The sequence below is a fragment of the Mytilus trossulus genome, chromosome 14, assembly GCF_036588685.1.
Source record: "Mytilus trossulus isolate FHL-02 chromosome 14, PNRI_Mtr1.1.1.hap1, whole genome shotgun sequence".
NCBI classification, from domain to species: Eukaryota; Metazoa; Mollusca; class Bivalvia; order Mytilida; family Mytilidae; genus Mytilus; species Mytilus trossulus.
The window spans coordinates 4745303-4765885 of record NC_086386.1 but is presented as its reverse complement, the minus strand read 5'-3'; the positions used below and the strand labels follow the sequence as shown (position 1 = coordinate 4765885).

At 31.3% G+C, this 20583-nt stretch overlaps 1 protein-coding gene and 1 long non-coding RNA gene across 2 annotated transcripts; one reads left to right on the top strand and one right to left on the bottom strand.

Annotated features, from left to right (window-relative positions):
* Positions 1–3819: 3819 nt before the first annotated feature.
* On the top strand, positions 3820–6615 carry LOC134697305 (uncharacterized). Its single transcript, XR_010103098.1, has 3 exons — positions 3820–3933; positions 4962–5024; positions 6076–6615. It is a non-coding gene; the product is annotated as an uncharacterized LOC134697305 (long non-coding RNA).
* Positions 6616–8599: 1984 nt separating this feature from the next.
* Positions 8600–20165, bottom strand: LOC134696811 (acetylcholine receptor subunit beta-like). The gene is made up of 6 exons (XM_063558766.1): positions 20046–20165; positions 14289–14440; positions 12759–12803; positions 11707–11825; positions 10559–11094; positions 8600–10084 (listed from the first exon to the last, which is right to left on the bottom strand). The coding sequence occupies exons 1-6, from the start codon at positions 20080–20082 to the stop codon at positions 9708–9710; spliced, it is 1266 nt and encodes a 421-aa protein (XP_063414836.1). The 5' UTR covers positions 20083–20165; the 3' UTR covers positions 8600–9707.
* Between the last annotated feature and the right edge of the window lie 418 nt (positions 20166–20583).

The following is a 20583-nucleotide window of genomic DNA, read 5'->3' as shown; positions in this document are numbered from 1 at the left end:
AACAACGAGCATGATCTTTACCACACAAAAAGCGATATGACAAAAACGAGAAAAACAAATTTTTTACAAAATAATAAACGAAAAGTCATTATGAATTATTTCAAGAAACGACAACATTTGATTAACAGGCCACTGTTTAAACAGACACATACAGGATATATCGGAGACATACAAGAAATCCTGTTTGTTCGTTTTTCAATGCGTCTGTCTCTCTATCTATCTACTTATAGAGTATTCGGCTTGTGTGCCGAACATTTCTTATAGTTTACACAGTAGTGCATTTGATTACAAATAAGCATGAGAACAGGATTTTGTTTTCTTTCATTTCTTTCATACAAAATTACAAACTGTTGAAACTTAACAAATGTTGGTAAAGTTTTCAATCTATGGTTACAACACTTTACCACACAATAACAGAATTGCACAATGAATATAATAATACGAATCGATCTAATTCAAGGATAGAATATAAATAGTAATGCCGATCTTATTCAAGGATAGACTATAAATAGTAATGCCGATCTAATTCAATGAAAGAATATTAATAGTAATGACGATCTAATTCAAGGATAGAATATAAATAGTAATGACGATCTAATTCAAGGATAGAATATAAAAAGATCACTGACAAACAGAAGACGGCCACCGTAGACCGCCCTGAAACCTTCTTTGGGGAAGTTCAGAAATATAACCCTGTGAGAGTTCGATAACTCGAACATGATTTGGCATATCTTATCAAATAAGATATATTAACGCCAGAGCCTTACTTCTACGCAGATGGCTTATATCTACAAATTGGCAACTGACAAAAAAAAATTAAACTCCTTGAATCTGTTTTAAGCAGAAATATCAATCATCTTGTTTTCTATACAAACTTAATCATATCGTTCCTGTGTTGCACGTTTGGTTTCTATCTTGCAATCTTACAACATAAATGACAGGCTTTAAGAAAACGTCTCTGAATTTAAATTTATTCAATAATTGGAAAAAGGAACGTTTTCAGCTACACGTTGTCTGACAGTTGCGGCGGGGGGGGGGGGGGGGGGGGGGGGGGGGGGCATTTTATTGCATTGATTGAATATTTTAGCGAAAAAACATGGACGTTTTAGCGCCAAAGACTAACCCATAGTTTAAGTTTAAACATATTTTATTTGCAAAAGTAGCATAAGGGATTGGACACAAGTTATAACTACATTAGAGACGTTCTCTCTCAATATAAATATAAACACAAAGTACATTAGATAATGACAAAGAACATATAGTAGGAATGCATGTGATACATACTACATACGAAAATTAAAAATAAAAAAAATTAAAAATACAATATGATAAGTACGGAAGCCGATAAGGGCCATTCAAAAAAATATTTTATGTCGTAATTACGTTTTTTGGGTACCGTCAGTCACGTTAGGTATTAAGCGTCATGTATATTATTTAACAATAAAATACTTTAAATATGAAATTTGGAGTTTTACCAAGGGAGCTTATAATTAAATAATAACAATGTCTGCCACACAGCATTTCAAGGACTCTCCCTCTGGTATCTTTCCTCCCTCTTCCCCGCTGACTATGCGGGGCTTTTCTAATTATTGGGGGCATAATGATGACCTATAGTTGTTAATTTCTGTCTCTTTAGTCTCTTTCCAATCATAATACATAATTTCATAAATAGCGATGTCGTTATTACGACATAGATATGTCGTTTACACGACATTGTGATGTCGTTATTACGACATGATATGTCGAAATTACGACATAGCGATGTCGTTGTAATTACGACATAAAATTTTTTTTTAGAATGGCCCTTATCGGCTTCCGTAGATTAGGAATAATAACGAAACAACTGGACTGGAGCATATGTGGAGTGAAAGTTTGTAAAGTAGAAATTTAGAATGTTGATTGATTGTTTTAAAATTTTGGCGTTATTCTGATGTAAGATTGTACTGACTAAAAAATGTCTTTGTTTTGCTGAAAAGAAAGGTCACCGTCACCAGTCAATAGAAGCTCAATGGATATAGCATAGGGGAAATTCGCCTAATTGCGGACAGCGGCGATATGCGGACGGAAAACGAATTTCCCATTTTCAATAAAATTTTGAAAAAAAATAAAGAAAATAAATATATAAAAAAATGTGTTTTGTTTTTTATTGACCCTCCATTTTGTTGCAATGATAATATAATGTTCATTACTTACGATTTTCTTTCATGCCATGTGATTAAAAGTACATGCTTTAAATAGCTTATGTCAACATGTTTGAAACCCGGGAAATTTGGGAAAAAATCCAAAGTCATCATGTCACAGTCAATACACATTTATTCATGTTATTATGACAATTTATGTGTTGGAAAGAAAACGGCATTGCGTATTATATTCAAGAACACATTTCTGTTTACTCTTTTTACTGATTTGTCTAAATTTGCCTATCCTTCTAATTTTGAAAACAGTATTTCTCTTGCTTCGTTGTGAAAAGCGCAATCTAAAACATAATGTATACTGTCCTCAACAGGGTGACCAAAGCTGCATGCAGGACTGGGTTTAATATTAACACGATGTAAATCTGAATTTTAAGAACTGCACATATTTCTCAAACGTGTATGAAGGATATTAAGTTTTCTATCCCCACAAATAAAATAGGAAGGTGGCTGTATCAATTTGGACTTCATCTTTCGTTTAAAAAAATTTATTCGTATAACCATTGGGCCCTGGATTTTTTTTCTCTTTACCTTGTCTAGACTTTGGTGGACATTCGTATTTGATACTTCATATTTTAATAAATGTTGTTGTTTGCAATTTTATCATAGAATCAAACAAAACGTAAAAACACGTGACAATTATTAAACTATTCTTTATCTTTTTCCATGGAACGACTCTAGACCATTTTTTGTAAGGGGTCCTTCATTTCCTTATTATCTGTATTCATCTCGCTCATTTTCGCGATTCTTTATCTTTTAGCACCCCCATTATTCCCTTTTTTTATTTATGGGCTCTTTAACTCTTTTCTTTGTGTTTACTGCCCATTATTCTGCACATTTTGTCTATCGTTTTTTTTCTTTTTGTTAACCCCCATTCAGACCATCAAATATACCTTGATGTTTAGTAAAAAAAAATTCCATGCCAATGAGACAACTTTCTTATACAAGTCACGCAGTTTATAAAAGTAAACCATTATAGGTCAAACTATGGTCTTCAACACGGAGCCTTGGCTGACACAGAACAGGAAGCTAAAAAATAAGACATGTGTAAAACCATTCAAACGGGAAAACCAACGGTCTAATCTATCAACCACATCAACAACTACTGAAACTACTGAACATCAGATTCCTAACTCAACACTGGTGCAGACGAATGCATCGCGTTTGAACGTTTGATAGGTACTAACCTTCGGCATTATCTGAAACAACAATGTGACATAACATACCTTCTTTACACATAAAGTATTTCATCATTTTCTTTCGTGAAAATAATTAATCTTCCATTGGTAAAGATAACGGGGTGCACATACAGACACTGCACAAACAGGTGATATATCATATGCTAAGTACTAAAACCATACTTGGTGTAAAAATATATCTCAAAATGACGTGTGTTTTTTCATTGACAGACAAACGGACAAGGCTATTGGGAAATCCTGTTATCTGTTGGACTTTTCCAAAATCCGGGTTCTTAAGCTTGATTCGGATAAAAACTTGCATAAGGGACCAGTGCATAAGGGTTATTTGTAGCTCGAGTAAAAATATCCTACCAAATCAGGATATAGACTGGGTTCCTTATATATTTAAAAGAATCTTAATATATTTTTATTATACAAGACTTTCTATCCTATTACCGGTTACTGTAACTTTTTCGGATACAAACTTAAATAGTCGTTATGAATTTCTTGTATAAAAATATCGTGTGCAAGGCGGGGAATGTATAGAGGCTTGACGTCGAACGGTGAGTTTTGAGCAGTTACGTATATAATTATATCTCATTGTCGTTTAAATTTAAATCAAACTATGTTTTAAGTTCTAATATCGGTCTGTGAATTTAAGATGAACACTTTCGCTCTGTTGCCTTAAATTTATGTATGTTTTTAGTAGAATTTACAAAATGATTTTCTAGAGAACATTGTTGCTTATATGTTTAGCATTTTCAAAATTTAGCTTAATTCGAACTTTCAAATATTTTGCCTCGAAGTGTATCAAAATTGGAACTGTGCATCTAATTGTATAATACCGTATTTCTGTATTAAAACTGAGATACAATTAACAGTAAAGCATCATGCTGAACTTGTATGAGTATACTTTAAGGATGTACACTTCTGAGAATCCAAACATTTCTAGAATTAAACTTTTTATTAAAAATAGTTTTGGATTTATAAGAATTAAAAAATAACTGGTGAAGAAAAATCATATGGTGGTGCAATTCCTTTTTTGCTACAGCCCTTTGAAAGTACCCAATTTTGATGATTTTCTATTTTTTTTCAATTTTTACCTATTTTTGGGCTATTTCGGTGAAAACATTACAGTTCCACAATTAAACTTTTTTTCATGCCTTCAATAAAGATGAAGTGAACCAATCTGAATAAATTTAACTTACAAAAATTATTGTTTGTTGTAAATATAACGAAAGATTTATCATATTTTGATGCTTTTTGTGGTCAAATTTACCATAATGTCAATTTCGTAAATTTTTACATTAGAATATTTCTCTGTTTTTAGAACAAAATGCATATTATTTCAACTTTCTTGTTATAAATTATTGAAATAATGCATATCTAAGAAGTTTGGAAAGAAAAAAAGTTATATGAAATGCACATGATTCAATGATATTTTCCACGTGGATCACATGTTTTGGAAATAATTACAGAACGAGATTTCAACGAGACTAAATATTTATAAGGGTTTTTTGTCCAAAGTGTTATATCCTCATTCCAATGATTTAAATGTATTTCTGAAGTTGCACAATATTCTATTTTTCAGATTATATCTAATTCAACTGGTGCAGTATTTTGATCACTAGTCAAACAAACGTTGAAAATGAATGTAAGTATTTTAGCATGTTTAATTTACATATTTTGATTCCATGCAGCTCATAAAACATAGACTAAAAGCACCAACGTGTCAGAAAACAAATTCATAACTTTAAACTAGTTTAGTTTGTAGGAAAATTGCAATCGTTCATTCTCAAAGATTTATATTTTTCGTATCATCAATAAAACCTAGAGTAAAAAAGTTTCATAAGTAAAGTTAAGTTAAATTCAGTTCAGTCATTGATAAACTATACATAGTCTATATAGAGGTGAGGTAAGAAATTAAGAAAAGACGTGGCCTTATTATCAAAAAATAAAGTATAATTAAAACAAAGACGTAACTTTCAACAACTTATATGTACTCATACACCAAGATAGATCTTGTTTTAACAAATTAGTAATTTCTCAATTTTGAGACAGGAAACAAGTTTCTCTGGCATGTTGCAACTATGGGTTAATATAAAAAAAATAAAGGCCTCCACTAATTTGAAAAAAGGGAAAAGAATCAAACTTATTTATATTTTTTAGACTTTCGTTTATAAGCCTTATAACATTGTCCCTGAAATCAGGATAAAATCTAAACCAAAACACCCCAAAAAGAATAGACATTTTGAAAACAAATCCAATTTGAATTTTCAACGAAAATTTTCAAACAGATGATTTTATTTTTTACATGTTTTTCTTATAACGGAACAGATTTTATCAAATTTAATAGACCTTTTTGTCGGAAAGTTTACAAAGCCTGGAAAAATTCCTGTTTTTAAGTAGATTACATCAGGTCTTGATTATATTTTCGTTTAGGGATCATACTTGATAAATCACATAAAACTGTACTGTATTTTCTAAAAGATTATTTTATTTTTCACATGTTTTTTTTCATATAATGAAACAGATTCTTTCAAATAAAGTAGGCTTTTTTCTCAAGGATAAGCAAGTCTGAGAATAATCCCTGTTTCTTAGTAGCGTACATCTAGTTCTGGAATAATGCATGATAAATCACATATAACTGTACTATATTTGTGAAGGCAAATTAACTTTGTTCAATGGAATTCTTATGTTTTCAGAAAAATCTACTGATGGTGCTGGGAGTTCTTTTCACTGTATTGCTGTTTACCGGTTCAGTCGTGGAGGGTACTCAACCTCTTAACTATAACTTTAACAGATTCAGGACAGGCCGTGGTAATAACTTCGGTGGCAATCGACGATATCGCTACGGCTTCAATCGAGGTTTTGGTGGATTCAATCGGGGTTTTGGTGGATTCAATCGTAACCGTTTTGGAAGAAGATTTTTTCATGGATAGATTGACTTAAGAAAATTTCATGAAGAATTGAGTTATTCATAAAAAAAATATTTATAGGAAAAACATTTGTTGTGTCACTGGAAACAATATATTGTTTTAAAAAAAGTGCGAAGTGTTGTCACTTCCAAACTTAAAGCACATTGTTTTTCCTGTAGACCTTTGTTGTGTCGTTATTTTCCTTACGTTTACCTCATATATTTTGGTGCCAAAGTATAACCGACTTTATCGCAAGATTTTTAGATCATTTTAGCGAAAAGTGAAAATTAATACCCATTTTAGAGCGAGATTTTAGCCCATTTGTGTTTATCAAAAATATATTTTTTTCAATGCATATTTTAGCGAAAGATATATCTCTGTAATGGACTCACTAATGTAGTTAGTCACCGCTTCCGTGTATATCAATTTTATGGTCATTATCTTTTTCATAAATTTACTGTTTGCAAAAATATGATTTATTCTAAATACTTAGGATATTGTTATCCCAGGCAGATAACCTTAGCCGTATTTGGCACAACCTTTTTGGAATTTGTGTTCAATGCTCTTCATCTTTGTATGACTTTCTTTGCTATTTTGGCATGAGCGTCACTGATGAGACCGATGTAGACGAAGCACGCATCTGGCGTATTACACTATAAGCCTTGTACCTTTAATAATTGTTAGCTTGTCGTAATGCTATATTGTATCGCTTATTTGTGTGTTTTTATGTCCTGGATGTTATTCAATTTATTTGTAACCTGGATTTGGTTTTTTTCTAAATCTATATATTAACTTCGAACAGCGGTATACTATTGTTGCCTTTTTTAATGAATGTTAATAGAATCAAGAAAGCACAATGTAAAAAATATCTTATTCGGTCAAACCAAATGTTACAAGTACTTTTTGATACGACAATTAAAGCACAGAAGTCTAAACCAGTTAAACGAAAAATACGACTAAGGAAATAACCCAACATAGATGAAATAGAAAATGAGGTTAGGGTTTTTATAAAAACCTTTAATCAGAAGACCTTCATGGACATTGAAAACATGTGGAAACATTTCAAAGAAAATATCAAAAATAATTACTGATCAGAAAGAACAAAAATTCAAAAGTACTAAAAAATTCTCCCATCATGGATCAAAACCAACATCAAGCGTCTCATAAGAAGGAAACAAAGCAACACGACCAGATGAAATACCTACCGAAAATTGCAAATATTGGCTGCAGAATTATTACCAGTTCTTACAAGAATAATATTTATTTGACACAGGAGAAGTTCGACCAGATTGTAGACAGGCCAACATAGTTTCACCACACAATAAAATAGAGAATGGAAATGGGGAATGTGTCAGAGAGACAACAACCCGACCATAGATAAAAACAACAGCAGAAGGCCACCAGCAGGTCTTCAATGTAGCGAGAAATTCCCACACTCGGAGGCGTCCTTCGGCTGGTATCTCTTACATTGTACCTCAATTACTTGTAAACTGTTCGATCATATAGTTCACAGCAGCATCATGACACATTTTTAAAAACAAAATATACCCTGTGACAACCAATATGGTTTTGGAAACACAGATCATGTGAAATCCAACTTATCCTCCACATTGATCAGATAGCCAATGCATTTCAAATTGAAAACAGGTTGACATCATACTCATGGACTTTGAAACGGCGTTTGACAAGGTTTCTTATTCGAGATTTCTCAACAAACTTCAATTTCATGGATTAAGGGGCCGGATAAACTCCTGGGTCGGTTCATTCTTATCAAATAGGAAACAACAGATAGCATTGTAAGGGACTAGATATCAACAAGACGAGTTTCATGTGTGAGGAGTGTGATATAGATTTTGTCTAATGCTTAGTCTGTAGCTGTGTGTATTACATTATTTTGTTGTGTCGTTGTTCTCTTATATCTCAAGCGTTTCCCTCAGTTGTAGTTTGTTATCCCAATTTAGTTTTTTGTCTATGGTTTTATGAGTTTTGAACACCGGTATACTTCTGTTGCCTGTATGAACGAGTGTCAATGAGACAACTCTACTTCCAAGTCACAACTCGTAAATCAAGTAAATCATTATAGGTCAAGGTATAATCTTGTCTCACACCGAACAGCAAGATACAAGTGGACCCAAAAAATTACTAGCTTAAAACTATTCCAACGGGAAAACCAACGGTCTAATATATATGATAAAACGAGAAACGAGAATTTTTTATATTTTTATATGTACATTTACCTGATACAGATAAAAGATTAAAAATACACATAATTTGTCACATAAAAAATATTACAAATTTTATTTTGATACCTTTGACGGTTATTATACACAATAAAAAAGATATCACACTTTCCTAATTTTTCTCACAAACCAAAATCCTAAAACATGTAACATTTTCATTGCCTCAAACGTATATACATTATGCCATTTGTCATTTGTTATTGATATAAAAACATGCGAAGATACAAAAATCTTTTAAAAATATATACAAATTTGTTAACTTAATAAAAACACTAAACCAGATGTTTGAAGCACTGAAATTTTACTATACTAACCTTTGGGTGTTTACAAGTAGGCAATCTCAGTATCACAATTCTTATTTTGGAAACCGAGAATATGCATCAGTGGTTACAGCAAACTAGGTGTCAATACAGTCTGAGAGATAAACCAATGTTTAAAAAACGTCAAATCACATAAATACTGAACTCCGAGGAAAATTTAAAACGGAAAGTCAATAATCAAATAGCTAGCTAACCTCTCACTTATGAAAGTCGCACCATATTCCATTATATTGACAACGATGATTTGTTGTTGACTTATGATTTAAATGTTGAAGTTACAACTTCCAATACCGATGTATTCAAACTTCATAATAATTTGCAGTATTTATAACAAGTTTACTAACATTTTTCAATTAGATAGGTGTTCAAGCTTATACATAATTACGCGTCAATCAACATACAGACCTCGGCGTTTTGACGTAGCATGTTTCTGTATGTTGACCTTTAATTGGTAACCAGTGATAGCTTTGCTTTTTTAATATACTCTGTGGTAACGAGTCGTTAGGGTACGGGAATTGATATTTAGATATTGATATCAGGTGAGAATATCACATAATAAATTTATTTTAAAAACTACACTGTAAGAAGTATTTTAACTTCTGAAAAGAAAAAAGCTTAAATTAATCCTACTACTAAAATATCAGCGAGTTTCTTAGTTGACTTTCTCTTCATATCCTTAATTTGATTGTTCTTCCTCTATTTATATTGGAGCGCGTCTGATGAGTTTTGAATAAACTTAACGCGCCTAATCGATTTAAAAAGTAGACCTGATAAATTTGAAGATATTTTTTTTCAAATTCATATTATCATGTTAAAAAAGTGTTTTTATATTCATAAGACCGATGTTAGATAGAGTTTTTTAAATCAGCATCTTGAGGATGAATAGTATTGTGATGACAAAGAAAGCAATTAAGTACAGTCGGAAACAAAAAATGTCGAGCATTTTTGAAATATTTTGCCAAGACAATTCCTCATTATTGTCAACGCTATGACAGTTCATTTCTTTTTCACCTTTTAACTCACATATATCCATCACACTGTTCCCGTTCTTTGATCGCTTATAACTACAACCAGATTTACATTTCCAACATATTAGTCTGGATATTATCTTCTCCATGAAAAATCTGAAACATTTTGGTATCTCGGTGCTGCCATCTTTGTGGTGACAATCCAGAATCATAACAGTTAAGATGACTGAAAGTATTTCCATGCCCAAAAGAGAGATAAGATAGGTGGCTGAAATAACAATAAAACTCAATGTAAAGTATAGACCAGTGAAATGTTATCGTTGTTAAATCATCATTGACGTTGACGTTGAGGTACATAAAATAATGACTGCACCACACCCGCATTTTGACAATTAAATCTTTTCAGTGATTCTCGAGGTCAAAACAGTCGAAAATCCTACACTCAAAAGCACAAAATTCTAATAACACCAAAATAACAAACTAAAACTAAAGTTTGTTTATTTTGATATCGGTTAAAATTAACGCGACCATGGCATTGTCAATATTTTTCATGTACTTGTCTTAATTTGATACGAGAATAAATGTTTTTTGTTAATGGGGTTAGTTTTATTCAGGCCGTTAAATAGTTGAAGTCTTTTCATAATGTCGATTACAGTGGTCATATCTTTTATTATCGTACACTTTTATTAGAATGTAAATATCTGTTCAACTGGTAATTTATACTTTACAGTTAAATACTTACTGAGATACGGTGTCGTCAATGAAGTTGTAGGTATGTTATCGGAGACCAGTGTCAAATATACAGCAGACGTCAGTAAGATAGTGAGGCTAAATCCAACCTTTTCTCCTGCATCTGCCGAAAGTTTGAAAACAAAACAAGCAAGCAGGGAAATACAAACCATTGGCGCAATGCTGTTCAATATATGAAATTCAGATCGTCGTTCGAAAGTGAGGCTATAAATTATTTGAAAAAACTGTACAGCCTCGCGTTTTTCTACCCCATTGGTAACAGTATAGCCTATGTATTTCCATTCGCCATTCTCCTGATAATTTGACACTCCTAAAGGAACATAACTATCAACTTCAAGTTTCATTTCAGACTTAGTATATCCCCATGACGTCACAATAATATCACATGTTTGGGTATCAAATGGATAGTAAGTGACGTCAGTAACACAACTAGTGGTAAAAATATCTGCAGGAGACCACGTGACCTGTCCGGTGGCAGCCACACGTATTCGGACAGTGTTATCACTAATAACACCGACGTTGTCTACCCTTAAAAACAGAAGAAGAATAAATCGGTTTTTTTCTCTCTTTCAGTCTTGCGCTACAACACTCGCATACACATACACACTTCTAGTAATAAGAAACAGTAATTTCTCACTTAATAATTCCTTATTCAAAAATTTTGTGTGCAATGCTAATAGGGCGGACTTACAATATACGTTTTCTAGATTAGAAAACAATTTACAGTTTGACAAATCATACAGACTCTGGTTTATTTCCAAAGACACTAGTTAGTTGAATTCTTAGTAAATTTTTCATTTTTTTATGTCATGAATAGTTTCTGTTTTATTAAATAAAAATGACCAAAAAAAACATACGACTGAGAAATGATGAATAGTAATTAAAATTCATGAGCAAAATAACGAACCCTGACAACAACTCTCTCTGAGAGGTCCGTAAGTGCCACATGGTTCAGCTAAACTAACAGCATACTATATTCTTGCTATGTTTGTATAATATGTAATGTTTGAATCTTCCAACTACTAATGCAACTTCGTTTTTATCGTTCATTTTGATCGTTTAACAAAATTTGTTAGCAAGCCACACATTGATGGCATCTCAGAGATTAATATACAAATATTTTATTTGTACTGAACTTACGAGTTTTCAATCATCAAAGGTGGTACCCATATTTCATTTTCCGTACAAAATATGTTCTGGATGTCACTGCTGTATGTCGGATTAGTACTCCATTTCAACCTGCTAGTCTCAGCCCATCTCTGTAAAAGAGAGGCGAAAAATATTCAAACTTGTATGTCGAAAATAAACTGATCATGACAACTCCATGACACAAAACAGCAAAGGAAACAAAAAAACTGAGCAATACGAGTATCACCAAGGCATAAAGATGATGTCAGGCGCACTAGAGGGGTCAACAGACCCTGTTCCTCACATGACACATTTTATAAGGCAAGGTGAGTGAAGCGGATGTATATAGTGTAATGGTTCTTTTCTGCTGTTTGAATATCTTTTCATAAAAAAGTTGCCTGTCAAAACTTTTATGTCAGTATTTTATTTTTATCTCTTGTTGTATAATGAATATTATCAAAAAGAAATTGAATGCCATAGTAAAAGGTCAATAATGTGTATATCTCTACATGTATACATTTGAAACTAAGACAAATTATAAAAGCAATGTTATGATTCTTTCATTATACAATTTTTCAATTAAAAATATAGAAATAGATTTCTGTGACGTTTTATGGTCTCGATAAAAATGTCTATAATACGTAAAAAAAAAATCATAGAAAAAAAATTAACCGATTCGTTAATATCCGAGTACAAATGATGATGAACTTTGTTTATATGTTACATATTTGTTTTTCGTTCATCATTTATATAAATAAGGCCGTTAGTTTTTTCTTTTAAATTGTTTTACATTGTCTTATCGGGGCCCTTTATAGCTGACTATGCTGTATGGGCTTTGCTCGTTGTTGAAGACCGTACGGTGACCTATAGTTGTTAATGTTTGTGTCATTTTGGTCTTTTTGAGGATAGCTGTCTCATTGGCAGTCATACCACATCTTCTTTTTTATAAACTCAGGTTTCGACCGAATTTGCTTGTATTAACTATTGTTATACATAAATGGTGATGAACACTCAAGTGTCAACCGTAATTGCTTTGTATTAATTATTGTTATACATAATCTTACCATGACAAAGTATCCTACCACAGTCAGGTATTGGTCACGGATATTCTGTAAAGGAGAAAGAAAACTTTTAAACGTTAGAATTACCTCAGCAATAAGATTAACATCCTTTTCATGGGTAAATTCATTGCCAGAAATTCTCTTATCGCGTATTGTTATGCATTTACTTTTCTACATTGGCCAGAGGTATAGCTGGAGGGTTGAGATCTCATATACATGTTTGAGCCCGCCGCATTTTTGCGTCTGTTCCAAGTCAGGAGCCTCTGGCCTTTGTTAGTCTTGTATTTTTTTTAATTTTAGTTCCTTGTGTACAATTTGGGATTAGTATGGCGTTCATTTTCACTGAACTGGTATATATTTGTTTAGGGGCCAGCTGAAGGACGCTTCCGGGTGCGGGAATTTCTCGCTACATTGAAGACCGGTTGGTGAACTTCTGCTGTTGTCTTTTATATGGTCGGGTTGTTGTCTCTTTGACACATTCCCCATTTCCATTCTCAATTGTATCTTTCATGTTCTGGTAATTTTTATGCAAATAATCTTGGATCTTGTTTGTAATGATTGATAATGTAGAACCCGTCTACAATTAAATTTTGCTTCCGACTATTTTAATTATAACGTCACTGCTGAATCTCATGAAGACTAAGCACGCGTCTAGGTATCAAATTGTAGGTCTGTTATCTTTAAAACATTTCTTCAGCCTCCTCTTCTTTGTTGAACAATTTTTATTTGTCTAATGACTTTTGTTATAATGTTAATATAAATAAAAGACTTAAATTATGTTTCTTTTTTTTTGTACAAAAATTAAAACAATGTTAATGTTTTTGTTATTTTGGTCTCTTTAAGAAAGTTGTCTCAATGGCAATCTAACCACATCTTCTTTTTTTATATTAATTCTCTACCCAGACATCAATGTTATCGTTGTTCATCTTTTGTGTTTTAAACGATTCCGAACCATGTGTAACTTTGGCAGTGAACTTTTTTCCTAGTATTTTTTAGACATTAGTTATATAATCTAAAATCTATGTGTTCTTCAAAAAGAAGTTTGAACGTCTATTATGAAAAGATAGGAAAGTAAATATCAATCACATTGCATCCTAGCAACGTACAAAGCAACATAAACAACCTTCACAGCAGGCTGACAAATGATAGTTCACACTAACTCTGCTTTGTCCCTTGGCTGTATTTGTTGTAAATACAGGAGTTTGTCTGGTGAAACCTCTTTTTAGCCCCAAAATATAGCATTTCTAAATTTTGATAAAAATGAAAACTTTAAGCTATTTATTCATGTTATTGGCAAGACGAATTCTTCTGCTAAATAAACATTGGTAGTTTTTTACAATACAATGTACATGCATCTTGCACTGGCATCAGTAATTCATTAAACATTAGTAAAATCTTCACAATTTTAGCATTTAATGTCCTTATTTGGAGATTTTTTTTTGTATACATAAATGTAAGAAGCAGCTAGTGTAATATTGGATATAAAGCAGCAAATAATCAGCTTCATACATTGGAAAGGTAAAACATACTCACCAGTTCCTTTAGAGTCAGCAGATTCAGTTGCATGTTTATTGTCACAGCTGTGCTCGGTCTTGCTAACTTGTTGTAGCTGTTGGTTACAAACAATTCGTTCCGCAAGGCTGCTTCTTTTGTAAAGGAATACACACCAATCGCGGCAGGAAGACCTGATGTAACATGTGTAAGAAAAACATATTTATAAGGTAATGAGAAAGAAGGATATATTTAGTAATCGGCAAGGATGCAATATTATAATCGACAATTTTGTGTTTTCGTCTTACTCTCTGTATTCAAAAGGGACAAATAATATATTTTATCGATGTAGAAGATAATAGCTAGAATGCGTTCCAAAGACCGAGCGAGCCATTAAATCACGTTGAGAACACCAAGAACGTTTGCATGTGATAAACTAACTTTTCGGAATTTGTTCATTTGAAAGAGTAAAAGGATGAACATATCCTATGAATAGAATTACCAGACCTTGTGAATAGTGTTATGAGTTTTATGAAAATTAGTACAAGAATGAAAATATCGAACTCCGAGCTGTAAAGTATTTTTACACATATAATAAAGCAATACATTTTGAGGAATGATTTCATGCATTTTATATAAACACTGGTGCACACAAAAATGTACGTAAGTTCATATACGGAATTTATAAATTTCAGAACAGTTTTTTATAACGTCAATTGGAATTATCTCCCTTATACCATTAACTTAATAAAATTTCATAAAACTTTTTGAGTTTCTTTAGTTCTAGTACTGTCATGTTTTACAGTTTTAGATTATATATCTAAATATATTTGGTTGATATTGCTCTCATAATTGAATATAAATATATTAATTTGTAATATTAAAAAATCAGGATCTTTTCGTTGAACAGTGTGTAACTGATATATAACACCCAAGCCTTTTCTCAAACATCAACATATACCAGATACACATAGTTTTTTCTTTACTCCAGAAACTTTCAAAGTTATGTCAAATGCTTTAGTAATAATTTTTAGTTGAAACCTAAATAAAGCATTCGAGCATTTTATAAAATGCCTACTATGAATTCCCAATTAGATTTTGTCATTTGCTTAGGAACTAACCGCTTTTAATTTTTATCTCAGTTCAGTATTTTTGTAATTTTACTTTTTTCACTAAATACTAATGTAACTTGTGTTATCGCTTTAAAATGATTTTTGTATTCTAATCATTTTTTGCTAATGTGCTTTGCCTATATGCTTTTTTGTGTTTCTTTGTTACATATGATGTGGCTCTGTACTTTTACATCCCGTCATTCTGTTTGTTACATATTTTTTCGTTTTTATCGTGATAAAGGTTATTACACAATCTTGACTGCTGTACCCCCTCTTTTTTTTACATTTTTACCCATTATTATTATTTTTTTATTTTGGTTCACATATCGTTGTCAATATAATTGAATTTGATGCGACTGTCATACAAGTTAGAGGCTTAGATAGCTATAAAAGCAGATTTTATCCATATTTCTACATATGAAAATGACTGTACCCAATCAGAAATATGACAGTTGCTTTCCGTTCGTTTGATGTGTTAAAGCTTTAGATTTTATCATTTGATTAGGGACTTTTTTATTTTGAATTTTCCTTTGAGTTCAAAGTTTTTGTTGATGTACGTTTTACTTTTTTTCCAATTTAAGGACCTAGTTAGCCAAATTGGAGCATGTTATTGGACTTTATGATTGTTTATGACAATGTTTATGCTGCATCATATTTTTCTTTATTTGTATATTATTATGAAGTTTTGAACCAGAAAACAAGAGCGTATGAATAGACGTTTATCTACCAATCAAACGAACATTATACTAAGTTAATTTCTGTGTCCAAATAAAAATTGCACGCATTTAAGGTGGTACCTAACACTACAGGGAGATAACTCTGTAAAATCAGCTTAACGTTTTAATTACGTTGTGTTCTGAAGGCAATAATAAGCTTCTCAATGATCAAAATAAGTGTTTGTCAAACTGCTATATAACCAGTGTATTTTTTCTTATTGAACGGTTGGTTCAAATCTTTTGAAATTTTTATATTTATGTCAAAGGGTCAAAGTAAATACTTTGTCAAAATTTTTAGAAAATTAAACGAGCCAAATTAATTTGAGTTAAAGTGTTAGGTACCACCTTAAGATTGATACAATCTTCAAACATTCGTTATATAATAACATTTGTTATAACTTTTGGTAAATTGCGATACCAAATGCAATAAAAGACAAGTATATGTTAAAACAACATTTAGATGTGTATTTCAATTCCAACGATCAATAAACACAACATGTTAAATTGTTTAAATGTAAAGCAAAGGTAGCCGTGGTTTTTAAACACCAGTGGTCAATTATGTTGTCCTGTAATATGTGTAAGTTAAAAAAAAAACAATATTTTGATTTATTGCAATAACAATTTAAATATATATGTGAAGACTTATTCCTTAGGATTGGTATTAAAAACATTAAGTTTTACAAGCGGGGTCTATATATTTTCATCTTGATATATAACTATAAAAATCAAATAAATAATAAAACAAAGTTCATTCTTCCGCGTGTGGATCCAAATGTATGTATAAATGTAAAGGGAGCATGTAGGGAAGCTATACAAAGGACAAATATTTAACAATATTAGTTAGCCAAAAACTCCAATAGAATAAACGGTTTATCTACGTTTTGACACGGTATGCATATACGGAACAAAATAAAAAGATAATGAATATATATATATCGAGGAGACATTGCCGTTCCCATCGACATATAGTAGTTAATTTCTGTCTTAAGATCCTCTATATCCATTTCTGATATGTTATGATTATAAAAGGTTCAGTTGGTTTTTTTTTTATCACACTATCCGATTAATAAATATAGTTTCCCAGTATCAACCATATCCTATATTATAAATAATTTTAAACTAAAAGGTTTACAAATTATATAACAGAAAGCGATTACAATCTAATCCTGTTTAAATTCAGTTCCTCAATGTTACTTTAAACTGTGTTAAGAAAGGATTATCCTGATTCAAGTTCAATGTTATTAGTACTTTTAAAATAGTAACTCGGGTGGTGTCAAATCAAATAAGTCATTCCAAGGACAATTCATGTATTAACATTTCACAGCGGTATAATACTATTACGTAAATTGTTCATCCCTTATATTATTGATTTTGTATTTACAATGTATCATAGATCAAATTTGTTCGTACAGTGTATGTTCACTTGTGTTAATATGTCTTTTGATTGAGGTGAGACATTACCATTAAACGTACGGTCAGGAATCTAATGTTCAGTAGTTGTCATTTGTTAATGTGATTCATAAGTGTTTCTCGTTTTTTATAAAGATAAAATTGTTGGTTTCCCCGTTTGAATGGTTTTTCACTAGTTATGTTTGGGACCCTTAATAGCTTGCTGTTCGGCGTTAGCAAAAGCTTTGTGTTAAAGACCTACTTTGATTTATAATGTTTACACTTATAAATTGTGACTTGGATGGGAAGTTAGCACTCATACCACATCTCGTTATATCTATATCATGTATATATCGTGTATTCATTTCCAGAATATCAACAATTCTGTATAAGGGGCTCGGAGAAAGGGTCCATTCATTTCTTTGTTGTCTTTTATCTAAAAAAAAACTTAATATAATAGTATAACAATTTGAGAAAAACTGACAAATAAGGGAACAATTGCTCAACAATTATTATTCAGAAGTTTATCTTGAGTAATACCTTTTTCAAATTATGGATTTTGTTGTTACTTTAAAACACTTCAGAGCTCGATAAAAGTATCAAAATGCATTTTGAAATAATTAATAAATCGTAAAATTGGACAAGTTAGAAAGCAACTGGAGCATATATTATCACATAAGAAAAGCGAAAAGGGAATGCGAATATCTCAAAACGAGATTTACTGGAAAGGCAATGCCACATAGCTTCTCTATAGAAATTCTTTTTTGAATAACTGCAAATAATCAGCATGACAAGATTTATTTATTTTGACAACATGTTTCTAAAGTTATCGTCTCTAGATTATGATTGCCGATTTTATTTTTAGTATTGGGCTCAAAAACGTTAAGAGCTAGGTCAGACATTAAGATTGTGTTTGAATTAGTGAAGACTTGAGCTTGATTGTAAACCAACTTCTGTTCATGTTTTCGTTTAATATTAAACATATTTTATTAATAATCATCTGTTACATCAACCCTTAGTTGCCCAGGGAAGCAACTAAGGGGCCCCCGATTGTTACAGTCTCAATTGTCGGGGTGGGTGGGGGGTAGCAAATGAGAACAAATACCTGCCACTATAAATTATTATCATCTACCTATATAAATATTATCTATCCTTGTACACATGTGCATGCCAATGCAATCTTCATGTTTTTATTTTATTTTATGTCGAATATAGTCGAGAATGTTATGAAAGAGTTTATTTCTTTCCGCTCTAATGTAGGGGTAAAGTTTGACGTAGGTTTCAAATAAGTTCGGACCGTCTAGTGACTCCAACTATTTCAACCAACATATTATTTGCTGAGCACTCGTCATACAGAAAACAAACAATAATAATTAGAATCATTTTATAGTGGCATACTAAACAATTTGACAATCATTGAGCAGAAAACTGTCAACTAGTTCAAACTTAAATATATTAAAAATGTTGGTCGGCAGAAAAAAACGCAAATATCATCTAGAAAAAAAATAAAGCGCATATTTTCACTAAAATAAATCCAATGTTCAATTGAAAAGCGCAAACGTCCAACGATGATATGTGTTTACTAGAAGTTGACCTCCCTTATGATACATTGCATTCAATAACTTCCTAAACAGAGCACAAACAAACGGTTATCTTTGACAATGCCAAGAACTAACTGTAAATTTATTTAATGACCAAAAATATCAGTTTTCAATTTGTGTTAAAATATATAATATTTCATTGGTGGTTTTTTTTTTAATTTAAACAAATAAACGGTATAGATATTGTAAAGAGAGCAATTTGTGAGCAATTACTGGTTTGTGCGTTTCGTAAAGAGATTAAATCATCAAGCGTAATATTCATTTTGTTAGCTTTCAAAAATTATAGTAAACGTTGAGAAAAATACCACCTACCACATTTTTATCAATTTCTCTTGGTAAAATTATACTTACAAAATACTTTTGAATGATTAATATTATAAGGTAAAAACAAATTAATTGTACGTATCGATATTCTTTAAATGCTGCAGGACACATAAATGATAACTTACAAAAGTCGAAAGATCTCAAACGAACAATTGTATTCGACGCAGTATCTGTATCAAATATGAATGAAGGCAACAGTAGTATACATTTGTTGTCCATTCGTTATTTATTAATTTTTCTGCCATGTGACTTCCCGATTAAATTTTCCTCGGAGTTCAGTATTTTTGTGATTTCACTTTATACCATTGTTCGAAAGTCATGAAAGTGTAATATTGACATTTATATTAGCCTTTTATGATTAAATTAAAATATACGTGATTGTTTTTCTACTGAAACCAATTTGTATTCCCATTATGGCCACCTAACATTAAATTACGGAAATCAAATTTAATGATGTAAATTGAGCCAGACAAAAAATTATTTATTGAATGAATAAGAGATTACTGGTTCAGTTAATCAGAAGAATATTTTTGCAAACAAAATTCGAACAAATAAAATAAAAATTGACACGAAAACTGGTACAATACGTAAAGAATTTAAGTATAAAATGCAAAAATATCAAAGAAAAAAGAGCACGCATATAAATCTCATATTTACCTGTAAATAGAAGAAAAGGTGTAAACAACACAGCCATATTCAACAGCTAAAGACAGTTCAGCTAAGTTTTAACATTTAAATATCTTCAAATTATTAATAACTCATTTATATTTAATTGTATTAATAATAGCCCTAGAGACAGTCAAATATTTAGACCCACTATCCCATCAGCAATTTAAATAGCAAATAAGGCATTATAACAAAAATCAAAACATTGTAATAACAAAATTGAAAGGTCCATTAACAATTATTATTAGGCAAATATAAAGATTACAAGTATGAAATCTGACAAAAAGTCATACTTATTTATGAAATGGTAATGTCAACGTTTCTCTACTTATCTTATATTTGACCTCTAATGGTGTAGGTTGACCAATAAAAGTCAATAATGTATCCAGAAACTAGTTACAAGTATAATGACTGGATTTTCTGTAATAAAAGCAAGTATGTATAGAATAAGATAAGCTAGACAGATGTGTTTCAGCACCGCCGTACTTTTTTTTAACATTCCTTCCAATGTTTGTAGAATATATAAAAC